This window comes from Balaenoptera physalus (assembly GCF_965194825.1).
Source record: "Balaenoptera physalus genome assembly, chromosome: 2".
Taxonomy (NCBI): domain Eukaryota; kingdom Metazoa; phylum Chordata; class Mammalia; order Artiodactyla; family Balaenopteridae; genus Balaenoptera; species Balaenoptera physalus.
In genome coordinates, this window is record NC_138883.1 from 118,228,004 (window position 1) to 118,249,805 (window position 21,802).

Sequence of the window (21,802 nt, forward strand, 5' to 3'; positions counted from 1 at the left end):
CTAAAGGCGAGACTGAGGTCTAGATAGAGGGCAGGTCAGGGGGAGGGGTGCTGAGACTTCGGGTGGGGAGACAGAAGGCCAGAGCCCTTCAGGGCCTTGCCATCTCCTTGCAGTTCCCTGGCCAAGGAATGAGCCTAGTCTGATTCCAGCCACCCCACCCAGATGCCCCCACCCTGGAACAAAGAGGAAGTGGCCCCCCGGGCCTGCCTGCGGCCAGCTCAGGGCTGGGCTCAGTCACCAGGCAGGCACTTGTTGTAGCAACAGCCCCTGGGGAACAGAACTGCTAGCACGAAAAATGGGGGAGCCAGAGTCTCCATCCCCTCCAGCCCCAAAGTCTGCCCCAGGCCTCCTTGACAGCTGCTCTGTAAGTCTGCTCCCACGCTCGCTGGTTCTGGGAGGATGGGTTGGCTCACCTAGCAGCCAGGTGTGTTGGGGTGTGTTGCCTGGCAACCAATAAAGGTGTCCCCAGAGCAAGGTAGAGGGAGGACTAGAAGATCAGGCCTACAGGCACTGGCCCCTAGATGCCCGTGGTCACAGGGACCTTCTGCGGGCCTCCCAGGCCCAGCCAAGGCTACCGGAGCCCACACCTGGGAACCCAGAAAGGGAAGAGAGAAGGACTTCTGGGAAAACCCCTTAAAGTGATCATTGTTTCCTGCTAATTCGGGCCCTGGCTCTGGCCTCTTGGAGGTCCAGGCCTACATCCTAGAAAGTGGCTGGGCCTGGGCTAGCCTGGGGCAGTCAGGCCAGGAAGTCCTGCTGGTAGGGCAGAGCTCACAAGGGCTAGTGAGGGAGAAGAGTGAGGCAGACGGGGGCATCCAAAAGGAAGTGAACTAGCCTTAGGCCAGGGGGCCTGCATTGCCTGGGTTAGTGACAACGTTCTCATTCAGACCCCAGTAGCCAAAGCATTTGTTCTTTCTTTGTGGCAAGAACCAGAGCACACCCCACAGCAATCATATCCCTAGCCTGCAGGTGAGGAGGCCTGGAGTAGGCAAGCGCCTTGCTTGGGGTCATTCAGCAGGTTTGGGCAGAGGTTGCATTAAGACCCAAGATTCTGGACTCCAGCCAGGGCTCTCCTCATACCCCACACGGGGCACTCAGAGGCAGCAAAGCTCTAACCAAGGAGAATGCTAACAGGAGGTGACCACTGGGGAAGGGGTTCTTTACGGGAGAGTAAGCAGAGCCTGTGAGGCCAGGGCTGGGGTCTGTCCCCTCACCAACCCCGTGACTGCCTGGCCCTGTACTTCCCTGGGCTGAGGTCAAGGGCTAACCCCAAGCTGAGTCTAGGAGAGGCAGGACTCTGAGCGCCAAACCTGAAGAAGAGTGATGGATGGCTGGGCTGAGGTGGCCCCTGGGATCCTTCTGGAGGAGGAGGGTCCAGAGTGGAGCCTTGAAGGTCAGCAGACTTCTGGTAGGCCTGGGAAGGGAAACGGGAATGGGAGAGCATCCTCCAGGAAGCCCCGCCCCCAAGCCAGCCCCACCCCCAGCCCCATTGTCCAGGCCCTGCTCAATTAGCCAGCCTGGCTCCGGCGGGGGCCAATTAGGCAGGGGCTGGGGTCAGCAGCCGAGGCCCCGCCACCCCTCTGAGCTTCAGTGTGCTAAGCACAAAAGCTTTCCAGGCGCCATCTCTGCTGCAGCAGGAAGGAAAAGAAAGAACAGAAGAAAGGGAAATTTCACTTCTTTTGTTTCACTGCTGTAACCTTGGGTTGAACAAAGAGGCAACTGCCTCCCCCTCAGGGAACCAGTTTTAAACAGCAATTTGCAAGATTTGCTTGTGGTTGGGAGGCTCAGCTGACAACTGAGGTGTCGAGACATCAACTGGAAAAAAAAAAATGCACAACGTGAGAGCTGTGAGTTTCAGTTTTATTTGGGGACTTAACTGAGGACTCTAGCCCAGGAGACAGCCTCTCAGATAGCTCTGAGGAACTTCTCTGAAGAGGTAAGGAGGGAGGTCAGTAGTATACATGTGGTTTCGGAGAAGGGTACCTGCAGTCAAGCACACATCTTGGGAGAAGGATACTGCTAATCCCAAGGAACAGATATCTCAGTTAACGACTTTAGTGCTCTTCTAAGTATGGGACGATGCAAGAATCTGGATTCATACAGTTTTCTCCTGAAAATATCTAACTGTCTGAAGACCTTATCCTGCCAGTTTTCCCAGAGCACAGAATGCCTCATTCCTGATCTTTGCCCTGAATTCCTTTCAGAGTATACTATAGGTAGAACTGGATGGGGGCAACATTCTTTGTTTTACAGTTCCCCTATTTGGGACATAAATTCGACCAAGGTTTGGGAGGCGTTGCATGACCAATTTGTTCCACGGCACTAGGAATGCTCATTCCTAGGTCAGGCGGGGATTTCATTGATAGGTCACTCAACATGCTATTACAGGACTAGGCCCCGTTAACAGTAGCCAAAAATCTTTGGACCACGTGTCTTACTAGTCTGTTTTGGGCCAGGAAAAGATTCCCTCTTGTTGCTTCTTCCCATATCTAGAATTACACTATTGCAATCATTGATCTTATATAGAACTATGTACCTGGGCAATCATTTCAAGTCGCCTAGTCAACATTTTTATCAGAGACTCAGTCACACATTGGGTAGTACAAGAAACAATAATCTTGTAAAATAGGCAGAATATAATCATATAGCTAGTAGCATTTATAAGGTCATAAGTAAGAATTTAAGACAAGAACTTCCATTAGGTGCTGCCCAGTATATCCCTGGTCATGTGACCCAATCTGTTTGGTGCCATTTGTTATCTTTAAGGGAAATGATATATTGGCATTGTTCATAAGGCACCCAGCCCAATTTCCTAGTGTTATTAGGCTAATTTAACTGTCTCCAACATAAGCAGGGGGTCCCTTAAACTTAAGCCACAATAGCCTGGTGTAAGCCATATAAATCCATCCCATAACAGAGGAAGGGTCCCTCCTAATAATTGGGAAGTTGTATTCTTTGACTGAAATGTAGGTCATTTCTCTGAGCGTGAGTAAATTTAAAGAAAATTCATATTTATGGTCTTCCTTAGAGCCAGTATGATTAATTGGCCAAGTGGGTTCCATCTAGTAATATCAGTAGTGGCCCAAACAGAACTACAACTTCTTTCTTCTAGAATAAATTTCCTAAGGGTCATCCAATTAGAGCCTTAGAGAGGAGAAATCCACCAGGAAGTACTGGTCGTAGGTAATTGACCATAAACCCAACAATTGGATTAATTTTTAAACTCTGCATAGGATTGTGCTCATGATAGAAAAAACATTTGATTCATATGCAAACATTCAAGAAATCAAGAAAACACTATAAATAATCACATGGGTCAGCTCCAGCGTCCTGGAATCGCTGTTTGCTTCTGATGTCAGGTACAACCTCTGTCCTCTCCCGCATCTCCCTGAGACAGCCCCCCAGCACTGAGCTCTTGCTCAGAGTTCTGACCTCAAGAACTACAGAAGCCAGCACCAATTTGTACAAGCTGAATGTTTCCATTTTATTTTAAAGAAATGTGGTTAATTCCCCCTTAAAGGTATTGGATTAACCAAGAGTGGCCTCTCAGATGTCCTGAGGGGACCTACAGGGGGCTCTGTCCATCAGTTGATGACAAATCTGGCAGGGTCCTTGGCCACCAGTCCCAGGGGGTCTTCCTGGCCCAACCTCCCCAACTCAGGATGGCAACCAGAGGCTGAGGAGTGGAGGGGAGGTCCTTCCACATGTCAGGGTCTCCCAGAAACTAAAGGGAGACTGTGTAGGTGGTCCCTGGTGGGATAAGGAGTGCCAGGTTGGAGTGGGAGGTCAGGGGTGGCTTCTTGACAGAAGTAGTGAGATAAAAGATAGGGAGGGGCCCAGGAAGGCTGGCCCATAAGCTGAGTGGCCAGGTGATGTAGTTGTGCTGGGTTAGACCACCTTGAAATTCAGAGTTGGAAGTTTATTATGCATGTAAGAGCCATTGAAGGGCTCCAGAGGCCAGGGAGAATGTTCCAGTTATCTGCTGCTGCAAAATAAGCCACCCCGAAACTTAAAGCAATAATGTTTTCTTCTATTATTCTATCTCAGTTCTGTGGGTCAGGAGCTAGGCCCAGGCACAGCAGGGAGCGCTGGTCTCAATCCACGATCTGTGGGTTCCCAGCTGCGATGACTTACGGGACAGGGGGCTGGAGCAGCTGGAGCCTGGTGGACATCTCTCTCTCCCACACAAACTTGGGGCTTCCTCACAGCATGGCTATCTCAGGGTAGTGGGGGTCCTTCCCTGGGGGAACAGCAAGCGTTCCAGGAGGGAGGGTGGAAGCTACAAGGCTTCTGATGACCTGGCCTGAGAAGTCCCAGAACTTTGCAATGCTGCATTCTGCAAAGTCTCTAAGGCTCGTCCAGTCACACGGGGAGGGAAATTAGACTAACAAGAGGAGTAGCCAGCATTTTCGGCCATCTTGCATCTACCAGAGAGGTAGGCCGTGTATTGAGGCAGTACAAAGAAAGCCCAGCCATAGGGAGACGGAGAACCATGAGGCCTGAAGAAGGCTGCAGAGATCAGACCAGTCAGCCAGGAGCAGTGGGAGGCGGCTGCCCGACCCTTGTGCCCTTCTGGGCAGAGAAAATCCCTGGGGGGGAGGGTGGATACACTACTACATTATTAGCTGGTTTCTCAGGGGCAGAGGGGGTTATGAGGGAATAGAAATGGCCCCTCTTTGCCTGTGTAGGGGTCCCGGAAAACCAGGAAACAGGCCTGGCCAAGCCGGGGTGGGAGGGTAGGTGGGCAGGAATCTTTCTATCTCTGACTCAGAAAAGCCGCTCCTAAGGGCCCTAAAAGCACCTTGCTTGAAGGGGATGGGCACGCCTCCCCTCCCCCAGCAGACATGTTGCCTAGGAGAATAGCCCCAGTCCCTGGGAAAAGGAGAAGGTCAAGGGCAGGGTGGCATCTCATCCTGTCCCCGTGGAGACCACAGCTCAGTACCCCCAACCCAGGCTTGGTTCCCTGGGCTCCATGGCACCCTCCCTCAACAAGGCCCAGAGAGCCCCAGGTGGAACTGCAGCTCTGCTTCTGTGAGCGGGGCAACCTTGAACAAGTCACCCAGCTCTTCCCACTCTGGGCCTCAGCTTCCTCCTCAGAAAACTGGGAATGAAAATGCCTCCTTTGCAGACTCATAGCTCTGGTTAGAGAAGAAGTATATAAAGGGCCTGGCCAGTGACAGACGTTCAGGGATGCTGTCATGAGGCCCCCATGACCCCTACAGGCTCTGCCTGGGCTTAGTGTATCTTCCTGGGTGGATAGAAGACTTGTAAAGCTTTAGGCTTTGGGGGGTGTGTCGGGGGGCGCGGGGTACACTTTTTAAACTGCATATCCCAGTCCCTTTCAACTGTTCCTTTTGCACAATGGTCGGCCTCAGGTGCCTGGCGTTGTGCAGGTATTACTTCAGTCAGGGTCACTTCAGTGCTTTGAGATGGCTCTTGTCCTGAGCCCCTCCCCTCCCTACTCAACCCCATCATTTTCCCTGGCTCAGAACAGAAGCCCCAGTTGAGGATCAGGATTTGCTGTGGGACCTCCGCAAGTCACTGCACCTCTCTGGCCTCCGTGGGTGGTTCTCAGCAGAGGGCACCCAGCAGAATCTCCAGCAGATAAGAGTTCTGGGGCAGGAGGTGTGAGAAGGGAGGCTGGACTACCTGGAGGAGGGACACGTGTGCCTGGGGCTGACAGCAAGACAGCACCCCTAGGCATGCCCCCCCAAGAGCTGCGGGGCCCACTCAGGCCAGCCTCGGTCCCACCACAGGCTGAAACCAGAGCATCTGTGGGAGGCGGATGCCCTCTGCCGGCTGCAAAGGCAAACCACATGGCAGGTAGCCTAGGCCTGCCAGCCAGGGATCCTTGAGGCCTGGGGACCCAGAGTGGTTGCCTAGGGAAGGGCAAAGCGGGAAGGGTACGTGCCCAGCCCAGCAAACCCACCACCCTGGCTGGTCATCGCCACCCGCCCTCTGTACCCACTCCATCCCCTGCACAGCCCTGCCACCGACACTGCCTCTGATCCAGACACCCATCTATACCTGCCCAGCCCCCCAACGCCCTCTACTCCAGCCCATGCCCCCCATACACCTCCCCCGCATGCCTTCTCATCCTCCAGAAAACCCTCTGTCTCTCCATCCGCATGCCTCTCTTCGACCCTGTGTCCTCAGCTACCTCTGACCTTCCTCAGCCTCACTGTCCCCCTCCGTCCTCCTCCTCCTGCACATCCTCTTCCTGGCATTCAGAGCACTGGCCAGTGTCACCAGGGGCCACCTCCTTGAGGTCAAGCCCAGAGGCTCCCTCTGCAGGTTGGGAAGCTATTGCGCTTTCTCCTTCTTTCAAAAACCTTTTAAACTGTGAAATACAATCCCTGTGGAGAAAATTGCACTGAACATAAAAATACTGGGTTGGCCAAAAACTTCGTAAGATCTTATGGAAAAACCCAAATGAACTTTTTGGCCAACCCAATAAAACACAACCAAATTATTATAAAGCAAACATCCATGAAACCACCACCCAGGTCAAGAAATAGAATATCACCAGCACCCAAAGCCCCTTCTCCTAGATGTGGGAGGAAAAAGGGTGGGAGCAGGCTGATAAGGCCAAGGCCACAGAGCTTCAGAAAGGAGGGGAGATGGCCCTCTGCTTTGGGTAATGGCACATTTAGTAGTACAGACCAACCTTCCCTTTAGATAACCTGGACCCTGGGCCCACTCATGTCTTACTTTGTTTCTTTATACTGTCATCACCTCTGTATGCCTCCCTAATCGCTATGGCCTAATAGTCCCTGTTTTTAACATTCTATAAAGGGCATCGTGCCATGTGTGTTTTATTTTATGTATAGTTCCTCTCCTCAACTTTTTGTGTGAGATTCATCTGCATCTTTGCTTGGTGCTGTGGGTCCTCTTTTTCATTGCTGTGTAGTATTCCACTGTGTGGGTTTCCCCCACCCCCACCCCACCCCCCTCTCTTATCTATGTCCAATAATTCCTCATTGTCCCATCAGCTCTTTATATGTTTAAGAAGGTGACTTTTACTTTGTGTCCAGGCTTTTAGGTTATCTAAAGGGAAGATTGGTCTATATTACTGAATGTGCCATTACCCAAAGCCGAAGGCCATCTCCCCTCCTTTCTGAAGCTCTGTGGCCTTGGCCTTGCCAGCCTGCTCCCACCCCTTTTCCTCCCACCCCTCTGGCAATTTCCCTGAACTTGAGGGCTCTTCTCCCACCACCACTCCTTTCATTTGTCCTTGAATCTCCTCTTGACTCTACACTTCCTCTGACTCTGGAAAATCTCCTTCCTTCCAAGGCTTCCATCACACCTGGCGGGCTATCCTCCCACCCCTCTATCTCCAGCTGAGATTCTTTCGAAGCTTACAGCCATCAGCTGCCTGTGACCACCTTCACCTGGAGGGCATGCAGGTACCTCACACCCAGCACCAGTTCCTTGTCCTCCGTACTCCGTGCAGGCACCTCCTCCCCCCAGGACTCCAGATTCTGACTCCTGATGACTCCTCCGTGCTCTCCTCCCTCCCGCAGTCCTCCCTCCTCATCTCCATGCCCACTGCCTCCACAGGTCCCAACACGTTCACCAGGCTGGCTGTTACTGGTCTTCATTCTCCTGATTGGTACTCCCTGCTCAGAGCCAGAGAGAGCTTCTCACAGGCAGATACTGCCCCGCAGCCTAGGCCCTTCAGCGGCCTTCAGGATGGAGTCCAAGCTCCTGAGACTGGCCTTCAAGGCTGTCTTCTGTCTGCCCTGCCACCTCTCCAGCTGTACCCCTGCCTCTCCTCCCTGCACCCTGCTCTCATCTGCTTTGTTCGTCATCACAGGCTCTCTCACCTCCCTGCCTTTGTCTCCTCTGCCCTGAGAGCCCTCTCCCCACCCCCAGGTAACACCTACTCATTGCCAAGAGTCAGCTCAGATCATCACTTCTTCCAGGAAGCTTTCCTGCCTCCCCCCCTCCCCCGCCCCAGGCTGGGTTAAGAGCCTCCTTTGAGTTTCCCTCTGTCACAGGCACTTCCTGCCATCTCCTCAGTGTAGAGGGGAGCCCACTGCAGGTGGGGACAGTCTGGGCTCCTCTGGGCTCCGAGTCCCCAACACAGCACAGACGCGGCACTCAGCAAGTGTTGGTTGACTATGTATTTACTGAGCTGCTCCCAGTCAAGGCTTTATAACCAAGTTTCTGAGACCTTGGGAACACTGCTGTCTCCTAGCCTCAGTTTCCCCATCTGAACAATGAAGGTATAAGGACCCTTTTGGCCAACATAGTTAGTAGTGACCACAGGGATATTTGAACATCCCCACTTGGATGAGGTGCCTCTGATTCCACCATAAGAAACTTCTTATTTGTGGGGGAGAGGGGCAAGCATTGCCCTCTTCAGGCTTTTGTGAAAGATAACCACCACCCCTCCTCCTTAATTAAAGGTAAGGGAGAGTGAGGTGTGTACTGGGCCTCAGTTTCTGTAAAGTGAGAGCAGTCAGATAATCATACCTTCTGTGCTTGGTACTCAGGGCTATTGTCCGAATAATTAAAAAAAAACAACAACACTCAAAAGGTGGTGCAGAGATGGCGGTAGCATCTCCAGGCATCCTATATGCAAGGCCAGGCTCACACTCCCTGACTCCACAGCCACTCCTTGAGGTGGGGTTATTTTCCCATTCCACAGATGAGGACACTGAGGCTCAGAGAACAGTTACTACCTTTCCAGAGCCAGAGAGCGGGTGTTAGTGCAGCAAAGGCCACCAGTACCCAGTAGCAGGGGAGTTATTCGAACCCAGGGCCACCTGACACCTCTTACCTCAGCTGGTTCTGAGAGCTGGGGTCCTGGTGGGGGGTGTCAGTGGGTGAGGGGGGTGCAGTGGGCACTCAGGGTCAGGAACAGGTGGGGTCAGTGTCCCTAGAGGGTGTGCTAGCCCAGAGAGGAGACAGGGATGGGGCTGACATCCCACCCACACCCCCACCAGAACAGCCTGGGAGCTGGGGGGAAGGGGGAGCAGGTGGAGGGGCGGCACCACAACGGGAATCTGGGTCATGGTGTCCTGTATGTTCTCAAGGCTGGGCTGTGACGCAGAACATGGCCCTGAGTGGGGAGCCCATCCCAGTCTGTGGGGAGAGGTCAGGGCTGCAGTCTAGAATCCTGGCTCAGCTGTGAGGGTGGGTGGAGCTGGGGAGGAGGGGCAGGACCACCAAGCTGCCTCCTCTCTGGGTCCCCTGGGACCGAGGGTGCCAGCCATGGTAGAGACTGAGGGAGGGTAAGCCAGGGCCAGGTCCCTCTTCATCCCTACTGGGGAGATTTCACTCTCAGAGAGCATCCCGGCTGGGGATGGTGTAGGGGCCTGTGGAAGGGCTAATCTCCAAGGCGTGGAGTCCCCAAGAACCCATCAGCCGTCCGGATGAGGCAAGGGTGCCCCACTTCATCAGGAGTCATGCTCTCCATCTCCTCCATTTCTTTTTTTTCCTTGCTCTGGGCCTCATCTTTCTTCGTCAAGGAGGAGGGGTGAATTCTGCTCACCCCCAGGACTGCTGAGTGAAAAACAACAGGATATTAGAAAGGCTGAACCCCTGAATGAGAAGAGGAGCTTATTAGACCCATGGGGTAGACTAAACACCGGCAGCGCCTTCCCCAGGACTCCCTCCATGCACACGTGCATGTGTGCACACACTTGCACACTCAGGAGCAGCACACACTGTCAGTCCTCATGCAATTACAGATTACTGAGTGGACTATAAAATGTCAAAGGTTAGGTAGTCGGAATGAGGGAGGGGTTCTCTGCAGATAGTTCAGCCTGAGTGGAGGTGTGAAGGGGGAAATAAGAGTGTGCTGGAGGGGAAGGGCGGGGTTGATGGGCATGAGGGGGTGGCTTGTAAGAGGCCTTGAATGCCAAGCCTCAGATTTTGCATCTGAGTTGATGCAGAGCCAGGAGGAAGCTGGTCCAAACCTCAGGAGCTCATTCTGAACCACAAGCGTGAAGATCTCAGCCCTCCACCCGCACACACATAGACTAAGGTGTCCCGGACCCCAGCATCCAGCAGGGTTCTTCCCTTCCTAGGGCCTCTCTCCCCCAACCCCTACCTTGGGCAGGAATGGGGCTGACATCCCGCCCACACCGCACACCAGAACAGCCTGGGAGCTGGGGGGAAGGAGGAGTAGGTGGAGGGGCAACACCACAACAGGAATCTGGGTCATGGTGTGAAGTACAGCACCCATTCAAACAAATGCACAAAACATAAATGTATTCACAGCGATGCATCATCACAAGGTGAACACACACATGTAACCCCACAGGTCCTACAAGTCAAGAAGAGTGGCATTACCAGCACTCCAGAAGGTCCCTCATGCCCCCAGTCCCCCAACCCCCCACTTCCCCAAGGGGATCTAATACCCCGATTTCTAACTCTTTTAAGTTTGCTTGTTTTTGAAGAAAATCTATATGGAATTCTAGAGTAGGTACCTTGTGTCTGATTTGTTTTGCTCACAATTTGAGAGATTCCTCCATGTGGTTTCACGTGACCATCATTCCTTCATTTGTATTGCTGTATAGTATCCCATCGCATGACTGTCCCCCCATTCTACTGTGACAGGCACTTGTGTTATTTCCAGTTTGGGATTATTACAAATAATGCTGCTAGGAATGTTCTTACCCCTGCTTCTTAATGCATTCACTGCATCAATGTGATGCATTCACATTTTTACTGGGTATATACTCAGGAGTATAATTGCCAGATCATAGGCTATGCATGTGTTCAACTTGAACAGGATGCAGTATCCAAGCAGTTCTCGGAAAGGATGGTGACACTTCCTGTTCCCCCAGCAGTGACTAAGCATTCTACTTGTTCTATATCATCACCAACATTTGATACGCTCAGGGTTGTTTTATTTTTGTTTTAGTCATTGTGGTGGGTGTATAGTAGTATCTTGTTGTGGTTTTAAATGACTAATGAGGGCGGCCACCAATTCAGATGATTATTGGCTTATTTTGCCAAGGGCCAGTTCAAATCTCTTGTCCATTATTCTATGGCGTAGTCTGTCTTTCTCTTATTGATTTGTGGGAGTTGTTTTTATATCTGAATATGAGTCCATCATCAGTTGTGTTTGTTGCAAGTATCTTCTCCCATTTTTCCTGCCCATTTCACCCCCTTAATGATGTCTTTTCATGAATAAAAGTTCTTAACTTAAATGTACCTAACTTATCAATCCTTCCCATTCTGGTTTGTGCTTTTGTGGCATGTCCTGTTGTGAAAAACCTTTCCCTACCCAAAGTGCATAAAGATATTCTTATCCTCGTCTTCTAGAAGCTTTATTGTTTTACCTTTTACATTTAGATCTACAATCCATCTGGAATTTATTTATTTATTTATTTTTAAATTCATTAATTTATTTTTGGCAGTGTTGGGTCTTCATTGCTGCACGAGGGCTTTCTCTAGTTGCAGCGAGCGGGGGCTACTCTTCGTTGCGGTGCGTGGGCTTCTCATTGCGGTGGCTTCTCTTGTTGTGGAGCACGGGCTCTAGGTGCGTGGGCTTCAGTAGTTGTGGCACATGGGCTCAGTAGTTGTGGGTTGCGGGCTCTAGAGCACAAGCTCAGTAGTTGTGGCACACAGGCTTATTTGCTCCGCGGCATGTGGGATCTGCCCGGACCAGGGCTCGAACCCGTGTCCCCTGCATTGACAGGTGGATTCTTAGCCACTGCGCCACCAGGGAAGTCCTGGAATTTATTTTTAATTATGGTATGTAATAGGAGTCAAGTTACCCTTTTCTCCAGATAGATATCAAATTGATGCAGCACCATTTATTAAAATTACAATCCTTTCCCTGCCTCCCTGTAACACCATCTTTGTCATATATTAAGGGTCCATATATGTGTGGGTCTCTTTCAGGGCTCTCTCTTGTTTTGCTTTGGTCTGCTTATCAGTCTTTGCATTTATATTACCCTGTCTTAATTATTGTAGCTTTATCATAAGCCTTGAAAGCTGATAGAGCAAGTCTTCCCACCTGTTCTTCTTCAAAAATATTTTGGCTACACTTGCTCTTTTTATTTCTCATAGAATCAGCTCATCTATTTCTACACATACACATAGAGTGTTATGATTTTAATTGGAAATGCATTGAATCTATAAATCAATTTAGGGAAAACTAACTCTTTAAATATTGCATCTTTCAATCCAGAAACATGGTATGGCCCTCAATGTATTTAGGTTTAAATTATTTTTAATTCATTAGTAATATATGGACAAATTCTTAGTAAAAATGCAAAAACTAGAGATTAAGCAAGTGTTCCTTTCTCTTCCCAAACTGAGCAGTAGCCACTGTTAACTATACATCTGCATGTATGCACTCATGCACACACACGTGCATACACACGCATGCACACACACATACCAGTGACAGATGGGATCATATTAATTTGCCACATTTTTTTTACTTAGTAATACAGTGTGGACATCTCTGTGTCAGAACAAGTGAACCTAGGTCATTCTTTGTTTTTTTTTAGGCTTTACTGTTTCAGATTTTATTGGATAATTGGTATTACATGCATTTAAGATATTTTACGTGCTTATAAGTATACTGTATTAGACCATTCCATAATTTTTATTAAATTCAGTTTAGAAAATAGTTTATGTATTCTTATATCCTAAGATTCTTCATCCTTATAGGCAAATGTGCTTGTTCCACTTGTGTGAAATTGTTTGGTGTAACCGTTAATAGGCTTAAATGATGAAAAGTTGGTGCTTCAACACTCTGCAGGGAAGCTGGGAGTTTTGTTTTATAGTAAATGTAGATTTTGCTGTCATTTCAAACCTTCTGCTCTCTTAACTGTACTGTACACAGCATGATATAAGAGTAGGAAAACTGACAGAATCAACAAATGACAAGATCAATTTTGCTTGCTTTATACTTTTAGATTAAGCCTATATCTAACACTTCCAAATAGTTCTCTACTGGAGGATATTAGAATCTTCCCAATATTAAGCACTATTTTATTATTTTTTCTCCATTTTCTTTTTTTTTTTCTTTTTGAATTTTATTTTATTTATTTTTTATACAGCAGGTCCTTATTAGTTATCTATTTTATACATATTAGTGTATATATGTCAATCCCAATCTCCCAATTCATCACACCACCCCACCCCCCACTTTCCCCCCTTGGTGTCCATACGTTTGTTCTCTACATCTGTGTCTCTATTTCTGCCTTGCAAACCGGTTCATCTGTACCATTTTTCTAGATTCCATGTATATGTGTTAATATATGATATTTGTTTTTCTCTTTCTGACTTACTTCACTCTGTATGACAGTCTCTAACTCCATCCATGTCTCTACCAATGACCCAATTTCTTTCCTTTTTATGGCTGAGGAATATTCCATTGTATATATGTACCACATCTTCACTATCCATTCATCTGTCGATGGGCATTTAGGTTGCTTCCATGACCTGGCTATTGTAAATAGTGCTGCAAAGAACATTGGTGTACATGTGTCTTTTTTTTTTTTTTAATAAAGAAAAAGTTTATTCTCTCTTCCTCTCTGCATGTGTCTTTTTGAATTATGGTTTTCTCTGGGTGTATGCCCAGTAGTGGGATTGTTGGGTCATATGGTAACTGTATTTTTAGTTTTTTAAGGAACCTCCATACTGTTCTCCATAGTGGTTGTATCAATTTACATTCCCACCAACAGTGCAAGAGGGTTCCCTTTTCTCCACACCCTCTCCAGCGTTTATTGTTTGTAGATTTTCTGATGATGCCCATTCTAAATGGTGTGAGGTGATACCTCATTGTAGTTTTGATTTGCATTTCTCTAATAACTAGTGATGTTGAGCAGCTTTTCATGTGCCTCTTGGCCATCTGTATGTCTTCTTTGGAGAAACGTCTATTTAGGTCTTCTGCCCATTTTTTGATTGGGTTGTTTTTTTTTTTAATATTGAGCTGCATAAGCTGTTTATATATTTTGGAGATTAATCCTTTGTCCGTTGATTCGTTTGCAAATATTTTCTCCCATTCTGAGGGTTGTCTTTTCATCTTGTTTATAGTTTCCTTTGCTGTGCAAAAGCTTTGAAGTTCCATTAGGTCCCATTTGTTTATTTTTGTTTTTATTTCCATTACTGTAGGAGGTGGATCAAAAAAGATCTTGCTGTGATTTATGTCAAAGAGTGTTCTTCCTATGTTTTCCTCTAAGAGTTTTATAGTGTCCAGTCTTACATTTAGGTCTCTAATCCATTTTGAGTTTATTTTTGTGTATGGTGTTAGGGAGTGTTCTAATTTCATTCTTTTACATGTAACTGTCCAGTTTTCCCAGCACCACTTATTGAAGAGACTGTCTTTTCTCCATTGTATATCCTTGCCTCCTTTGTCATAGATTAGTTGACCATAGGTGCGTGGGTTTATCTCTGGGCTTTCTATCCTGTTCCATTGATCTGTGTTTCTGTTTTTGTGCCAGTACCATATTGTCTTGATTACTGTAGCTTTGTAGTATAGTGTGAAGTCAGGGAGTCTGATTCCTCCAGCTCCGTTTTTTCCCCTCAAGACTGCTTTGGCTATTCGGGGTCTTTTTTGTCTCCATACAAATTTTATGATTATTTGTTCTAGTTTCATAAAAATTGCCATTGGTAATTTGATAGGGATTGCATTGAATCTGTAGATTGCTTTGGGTAGTATAGTCATTTTCACAATATTGATTCTTCCAATCCAAGAACATGGTATATCTCTCCATCTGTTCGTATCATCATTAATTTCTTTCATCGGTGTCTTATAATTTTCTGCATACATGTCTTTTGTCTCCTTAGGTAGGTTTATTCCTAGGCATTTTATTCTTTTTGTTGCAATGGTAAATGGGAGTGTTTCCTTAATTTCTCTTTCAGATTTTTCATCATTAGTGTATAGGAATGCAAGAGATTTCTGTGCATTAATTTTACATCCTGCAACTTTACCAAATTCATTGATTAGCTCTAGTAGTTTTCTGGTGGCATCTTTAGGATTCTCTATGTATAGTATCATGTCATCTGCAAACAGTGACAGTTTTACTTCTTGTTTTCCCAATTTGTATTCTTTTTATTTCTTTTTCTTCTCTGATTGCCGTGGCTAGGACTTCCAAAACTATGTTGAATAATAGTGGTGAGAGTGGACATCCTTGTCTTGTTCCTGATCTTAGAGGAAATGCTTTCAGTTTTTCACCACTGAGAATGATGTTTCCTGTGGATTTGTCATATATGGCCTTTACTATGTTGAGGTAGGTTCCCTCTATGCCCACTTTCTGGAGAGTTTTTATCATAAATGGGTGTTGAATTTTGTCAAAAACTTTTTCTGCATCTATTGATATGATCATAGGTTTTTATTCCTTAACTTGTTAATATGGTGTATCACATTGATTGATTTTCCTATATTGAAGAAGCCTTGCATCCCTGGGATAAATCTCACTTGATCATGGTGTATGACCCTTTAAATGTGTTGCTGGATTCTGTTTGCTAGTATTTTGTTGAGGATTTTTTTCATCTATATTCATCAGTGGTATTGGTCTGTAATTTTCTTTTTTTGTAGTGTCTTTGTCTGGTTTTGGTATCAGGGTGATGGTGGCCTCATAGAAATAGTTTGGGAGCATTCCTTCCTCTGCAATTTTTTGGAAGAGTTTGAGAAGGATGGATGTTAGCTTTTCTCTAAATGTTTGATAGAATTCACCTGTGAAGCCATCTGGTCCTGGACTTTTGTTTGTTGGAAGATTTTTAATCACAATTTCAATTTCATTACATGTGATTGGTCTGTTCATATTTTCTATTTCTTCCTGGTTCAGTCTTGGAAGGTTATACCTTTCTAAGAATTTGTCCATTTCTTCCAGATTGTTAATTTTATTGGAATAGAGTTGCTTGTAGCAGTCTCTTGTGATGCTTTGTATTTCTGCGGTGTCTGTTGTAACTTCTCCTTTTTCATTTCTAATTTTATTGATTTGAGTCCTCTCCCTCTTTTTCTTGATGAGCCTGGCTAAAGGTTTATCAGTTTTGTTTATCTTCTCAAAGAACCAGCTTTTAGTTTTATTGATCTTTGCTATTGTTTTCTTTGTTTCTATTTCATTTATTTCTGCTCTGATCTTTATGATTTCTTTCCTTCTAGTAACTTGGGGTTTTGTTTGGTCTTCTTTCTCTAGTTCCTTTAGGTGTAAGGTTAGATTGTTTATTTGAGATTTTTGTTGTTTCTTTTTTTTTTTTTTTTAAACTTTGGGTTTATTTATTTATTTATGGCTGTGTTGGGTCTTCGTTTCTGTGCGAGGGCTTCCTCTAGCTGCGGCAAGCGGGGGCCACTCTTCATCGCAGTGCGTGGACCTCTCATTATCACGGCCTCTCTTGTTGCGGAGCACAGGCTCCAGACGCGCAGGCTCAGTAATTGTGGCTCACGGGCCTAGTTGCTCCGCGGCATGTGGGATCTTCCCAGACCAGGGCTCGAACCCGTGTGCCCTGCATTGGCAGGCAGATTCTCAACCACTGCGCCACCAGGGAAGCCCTTTATTGTTTCTTGAGGTAGGACTGTATGGCTATAAACTTCCCTCTTAGAACTGCTTTTGCTGCGTCCCATAGGTTTTGGATTGTCATGTTTTCATTGTGATTTGTCTCTAGGTATTTTTTGATTTCCTCTTTGATTTCTTCAGTGATCTCTTGGTTATTTAGTAACGTATTGTTTAGCTTCCATGTGTTTGTGTTTTTTACGTTTTTTCCCCTGTAATTTATTTCTAATCTCATAGCGTTGTGGTAGGAAAAGATGCTTGATATGATTTCAATTTTCTTAAATTTGCTGAGGCTTGGTTTGTGACCCAAGATGTGATCTATCCTGGAGAATGTTCTGTGTGCACTTGAGAAGAAAGTGTAATCTGCTCTTTTCGGATGGAATGTCCTATAAATATCAATTAAATCTATCTGGTCTATTGTGTCATTTAAAGCTTGTGTTTCCTTATTAAGTTTCTGTTTGGATGATCTGTCCATTGGTGTAAATGAGATGTTAAAGTCCCCCACTATTATTGTGTTACTGTCGATTTCCTCTTTTATGGCTGTTAGCATTTGCCTTATATATTGAGGTGCTCCTATGTTGGGTGCATATATATTTATAATTGTTATATCTTCTTCTTGGATTGATCCCTTGATCATTATGTAGTGTCCTTCCTTGTCTGTTGTAACATTCTTTATTTTAAAGTCTATTTTATCTGATATGAGTATTGCTACTCCAGCTTTCTTTAAATTTCCATTTGCATGGAATATCTTTTTCCATCCCCTCACTTTCAATCTGTATGTGTCCCTAGATCTGAAGTGGGTCTCTTGTAGACAGCATATATATGGGTCTTGTTTCTGTATCCATTCAGTGAGTCTGTGTCTTTTGGTTGGAGCATTGAATCCATTCACATTGAAGGTAATTATCGAAATGTATATTTCTATTACCATTTTCTTAATTGTTTTGGGTTTGTTTTTGTAGGTCCTTTTCTTCTCTTGTGTTTCCCACTTAGAGAAGTTCCTTTAGCATTTGTTGTAGAGCTGGTTTGGTGGTGCTGAATTCTCTTAGCTTTTGCTTGTCTGTAAAGCTTTTGATTTCTCCGTCAAATCTGAATGAGATCCTTGGCGGGTAGAGTAATCTTGGTTGTAGATTCTTCCCTTTCATCACTTTAAACACAACGTGCCACTCCCTTCTGGCTTGTAGAGTTTCTGCTGAGAAATCAGCTGTTAACCTTATGGGAGTTCCCTTGTATGTTATTTGTCATTTTTCCCTCATTGCTTTTAATAATTTTTCTTTGTCTTTAATTTTTGTCAATTTGATTACTATGCATCTTGGCATGTTTTTCCTTGGGTTTATCCTGACTGGGACTCTCTGCTCTTCTTGGACTTGGGTGGCTATTTCCTTTCCCATGTTAGGGAAGTTTTTGACTATAATCTCTTCAAATATTTTCTCAGGTCCTTTCTCTCTCTCTCCTCCTTCTGGGACCCTTATAATGCGAATGTTGTTGTGTTTAATATTGTCCCAGAGGTCTCTTAGGCTGTCTTCATTTCTTTTCATTCTTTTTTCTTTATTCTGTTCTGCGGCAGTGAATTCCACCATTCTGTCTTCCAGGTCAATTATCTGTTCTTCTGCCTCAGTTATTCTGCTATTGATTCCTTCTATTGTACTTTTCATTTCAGTTATTGTATTGTTCATCTCTGTTTGTTCTTTAAGTCTTCTAGGTGTTTGTTCTTTAATTCTTCTAGGCCTTTGTTAAACATTTCTTGCATCTTCTCGATCTTTGCCTCCATTCTTTTTCCAAGGTCCTGGATCATCTTCACTATCATTATTCTGAATTCTTTTTCTGGAAGGTTGCCCATCTCCACTTCATTTAGTTGTTTTTCTGGAGTTTTATCTTGTTCCTTCATCTGGTACATGTCCTCTGCCTTTTCATTTTGTCTGTCTTTCTGTGAATGTGGTTTTCGTTCCACAGGCTGTGGGATTGTAGCTCTTCTTGCTTCTGCTGTCTGCCTTCTGGTGGATGAGGCTATCTAAGAGGCTTGTGCAAGCTTCCTGATGGGAGGGACTGGTGGTAGGTAGAGCTGGGTGTTGCTCTGGTGGGCAGAGCTCAGTAAAACTTTATCCACTTGTCTGCTGATGGGTGGGGCTGAGTTCCTTCCCTGTTGGTTGTTTGGCCTGAGGCGACCCAACACTGGAGGCTATAGGTTCTTTGGTGGGGCTAATGTAGAACTCTGGGAGGGCTCACACCAACGAGTACTTCCCAGAACTTCTGCTGCTAGTGTCCTTGTCCCCATGGTGAGCCACAGCCACCCCCCGCCTCTGCAGGAGACCCTCCCACACTAGCAGGTAGGTCTGGTTCAGTCTCCTATGGGGTCACTGCTCCTTCCCCTGGGTCCCGATGTGCACACTACTTTGTGTGTGCCCTCCAAGAGTGGAGTCTTTGTTTCCCCCAGTTCTGTCAAAGTCCTGCAATCAAATCCCACTAGCCTTCAAAGTCTGATTCTCTGGGAATTCCTCCTGCTGTTGCTGGACCCCCAGGTTGGGAAGCCTGACATGGGGCTCAGAACCTTCACTCCAGTGGGTGGACTTCTGTGGTATAAGTGTTCTCCAGTTTGTGAGGCAACCAGCCAGCGGTTATGGGATTTGATTTTATTGTGATTGCACCCCTCCTACCATCTCACTGTGGCTTCTCCTTTGTCTTTGGATGTGGGGTATCTTTTTTGGTGAGTTCCAGTGTCTTCCTGTCAGTGATCGTTCAGCAGTTAATTATGATTCTGGTGCTCTCTTAAGAGGGAGTGAGCACATGTCCTTCTACTCTGCCATCCTGAACCAATCTCCTCTCCGAATCTAGGTCATTCTTTGTAAGTACTTCCTGTATCCAGTGACTGAGCGTGCCCTAGAATAAAACCATAAACTGCAGTGCATGGAGCATCCTTGAACATGTTTTCTTGGACGAGTGTGTGCTCCTCTAAAAGATAACCCTAAAGCAAAGAAACCCATTTGGATACTACTGTAATTGTTCAGAGCAGACATGATAAGAGCCTGAACTAGGCTGCAGAGGGAAAGGAGAGATGAATTCCCTTTTCCAAAATATCATGTGCTTCCTCTTGACAGTCTACTGGACCTCCCAAATCCCTGTCCATCAAGGGGCTGTTATAAATTGCAGATGTAGAGCAGAGCAGAGGAGAGAGCAAGGGAACCCAGGGTGAGGGTAGCAAGGAGGAAGAGGAAGGGGTCTGGCCTGTTGATTAAAGCTGGCACTAGAATAGAAATGGGGTGGGATGAGAACTACTGCCTCCAAGTCATGTCTGCCCTAGGCAGGGCCCTGAACCACACACACTGACTCTGAGCTTCCAGATACCCCATGCTTCTCCCATGAGAGGAATCGGAGGCTCAGAAAGGTGAAGGGGTCTGTCCAAACTCACTCAGTGAGTCAGTGGCCAAGCTGGGCTTCTGACTCAGTCCTGACCACAAAGCCCTGTGTGTGTGCAGTCTCTGGGCTGAGTATCCTAGTGAATGAAGCTGTGTGAGGGCACCAGATGGGCAGATCTGGAGGGGCCAAGACCTGAAACTTGACTGGGGCAGGTGCTGGGGAGATGGGCCCAGCACTGGCACCATTTAGAGGGAGTCTAGCCAGAAGGCTAGACAGCAGCAGGTGACAAGTGGTGTCTGACGAGCCCATGCTGTCTGGAAACCCATCCCCAGGCAGCCAGTGGCCCACCATGCAGCAGGTTGAAGGCAGTGGCTGGGAGCCAGGCCACATCCTCAGTCAGCATGGGGCCCAGGTGGGAGTTGGGGACAGAGCTCTGCTTCCTGAGGACTTGGGAGCCCCTTCCTGGCCGGGCCTAGGAGGCCCACCCCCCACAGGCAAGGGCTTCACAGTCTCAGGAAGGACAGGGCTTAGCAAGCTCCTGCTGGCCTCGCTTCTCTCCTCCCACTCCTCCCCCAAACCTGGCTCCTACCTCCTCCCCCTCTACCGAGCTTCCTGGCTTCACATTTTGGGTCCCTCTTTTATATTTTGTTGGACTATTTATATTAAGAAACTCCCTTTCCAAAACTTTTTATAAATAACAGTAGGGAATTTCTGATTATGAAACAAGTACGTGTAAATATAGCCTATTAATTCTCCTATGCACACACAAGGGCAAACATGAATTTTTTTTCCCAAATTGAGATCATAATTGTTTATAGTAACCTGCTTTCATCACTTCTCAACATACTGTGAAGTTTCCATATATGGGGGCATCGTGGCAGGATTGCGCAGCGTTTAAGAGCACGGACTCAAGTGCCAGCAGGCCTGGATTTCAGACCTTGACCCTGCCACTCATTAGTTTTGTGACTGAGCATGCTACTCGCCTCTCTGGGCCTTGGATTCCTCGTCGGTAAAATGAGGGTGATAATAGTATCCGCCTTCATAAGCTAAATGAAGGAGGTGGGCCTGGTACATAGTAAAGGTGACTTGGTACATAGTAAATACTCAATGAACACCAGATATTAGTATTATTGTTACTCTTAACCTAGTGACAGAGCCTGGCATCCCGTCCCCACCTCACACCCTAGATCCTGTAGCTGGATCCCAACCCTGACCCTGAGTCCTTTTCTGGATCTCCCAGGCTTACCTACCCTGTGTCCCTTCATACCCCCTGGTCTGGTTGCGAGGCTGGTGCCTAGGGTTGGATCCCAAGAAGCATTCAGTGAGATTTCATAGAGATTCTTCCCTGGGTTCTCAGTGACATGAGGAAGAAGAGGGATTAGAGAAGGGAGAAAGGAGAAGGGAAAAGGTGGAGAAGTGGCCCTGATTTAGCCTGGCCCTGGAGCCTTTCAAGTCTCCATCGCTCATGGGCTTCCTCACCTGGTGTCTGAACCCTGGGTCCCCCCTAGCTGGCCTCCCGGGAAAAGGTGTCACCCCCAGGAGAGCACATTTGTGCAGCTGCTCTCACACGGCCAGAAGGGGTGAAGACCCTGTCATGACCACTCCTCCAAGGAGCTGCTAAGACTTGAGGGCACAGCTTGGGATTCTCTCTGCTCTTTGGCCTCGGGAGTGACCCACTGACGTCCATGTGTGGGCGTAGATATTGGGTGGGGGCTACAGTGGGGCTGGGGGTTCAACTCTGAGTTCTGGGGTCCACAGGAGATGAACAGCTACCGGCGGGCCATGCAGAAGATGGCAGAGGACATCCTGTCACTGCGGAAACAGACCAGCATCCTGGAGGTAGAGAACCAAATGCTGAGGAGCCAGCTGACCCAGGAGGGGGTACAAGAGGAGCCAGACATCACTGACAGAGCCCAGAACCTGGGTGAGGGCGTACAGGCCACCAAGGGAACGGGGTGGCGGGAGCCTTCCCCAGGACACAG

General features: G+C 47.1%; 1 protein-coding gene across 11 annotated transcripts in view; it reads left to right on the top strand.

Moving 5' to 3' along the window:
• The window catches only part of LOC309654899 (coiled-coil domain-containing protein 33-like), a 35,124-nt gene that overhangs the window by 3,168 nt on the left and 10,154 nt on the right, over positions 1-21,802 (top strand). For 6 of the 11 annotated variants that reach the window (XR_014260482.1, XR_014260483.1, XR_014260484.1 and 3 more), the window contains exons 1-2: positions 273-364; positions 21,579-21,744. Coding sequence is in view for 4 of the 11 variants with exons in the window: in XM_082449483.1 (XP_082305609.1) it covers positions 296-364; positions 21,579-21,744 (235 nt within the window). In the remaining 7 variants the exon portion in view is untranslated. Of the gene's footprint in view, positions 1-267; positions 365-7,293; positions 7,407-21,578; positions 21,745-21,802 lie in introns of those variants that run through there. The other 5 variants (XM_082449481.1, XM_082449482.1, XM_082449480.1 and 2 more) reach the window with 3 other exon arrangements.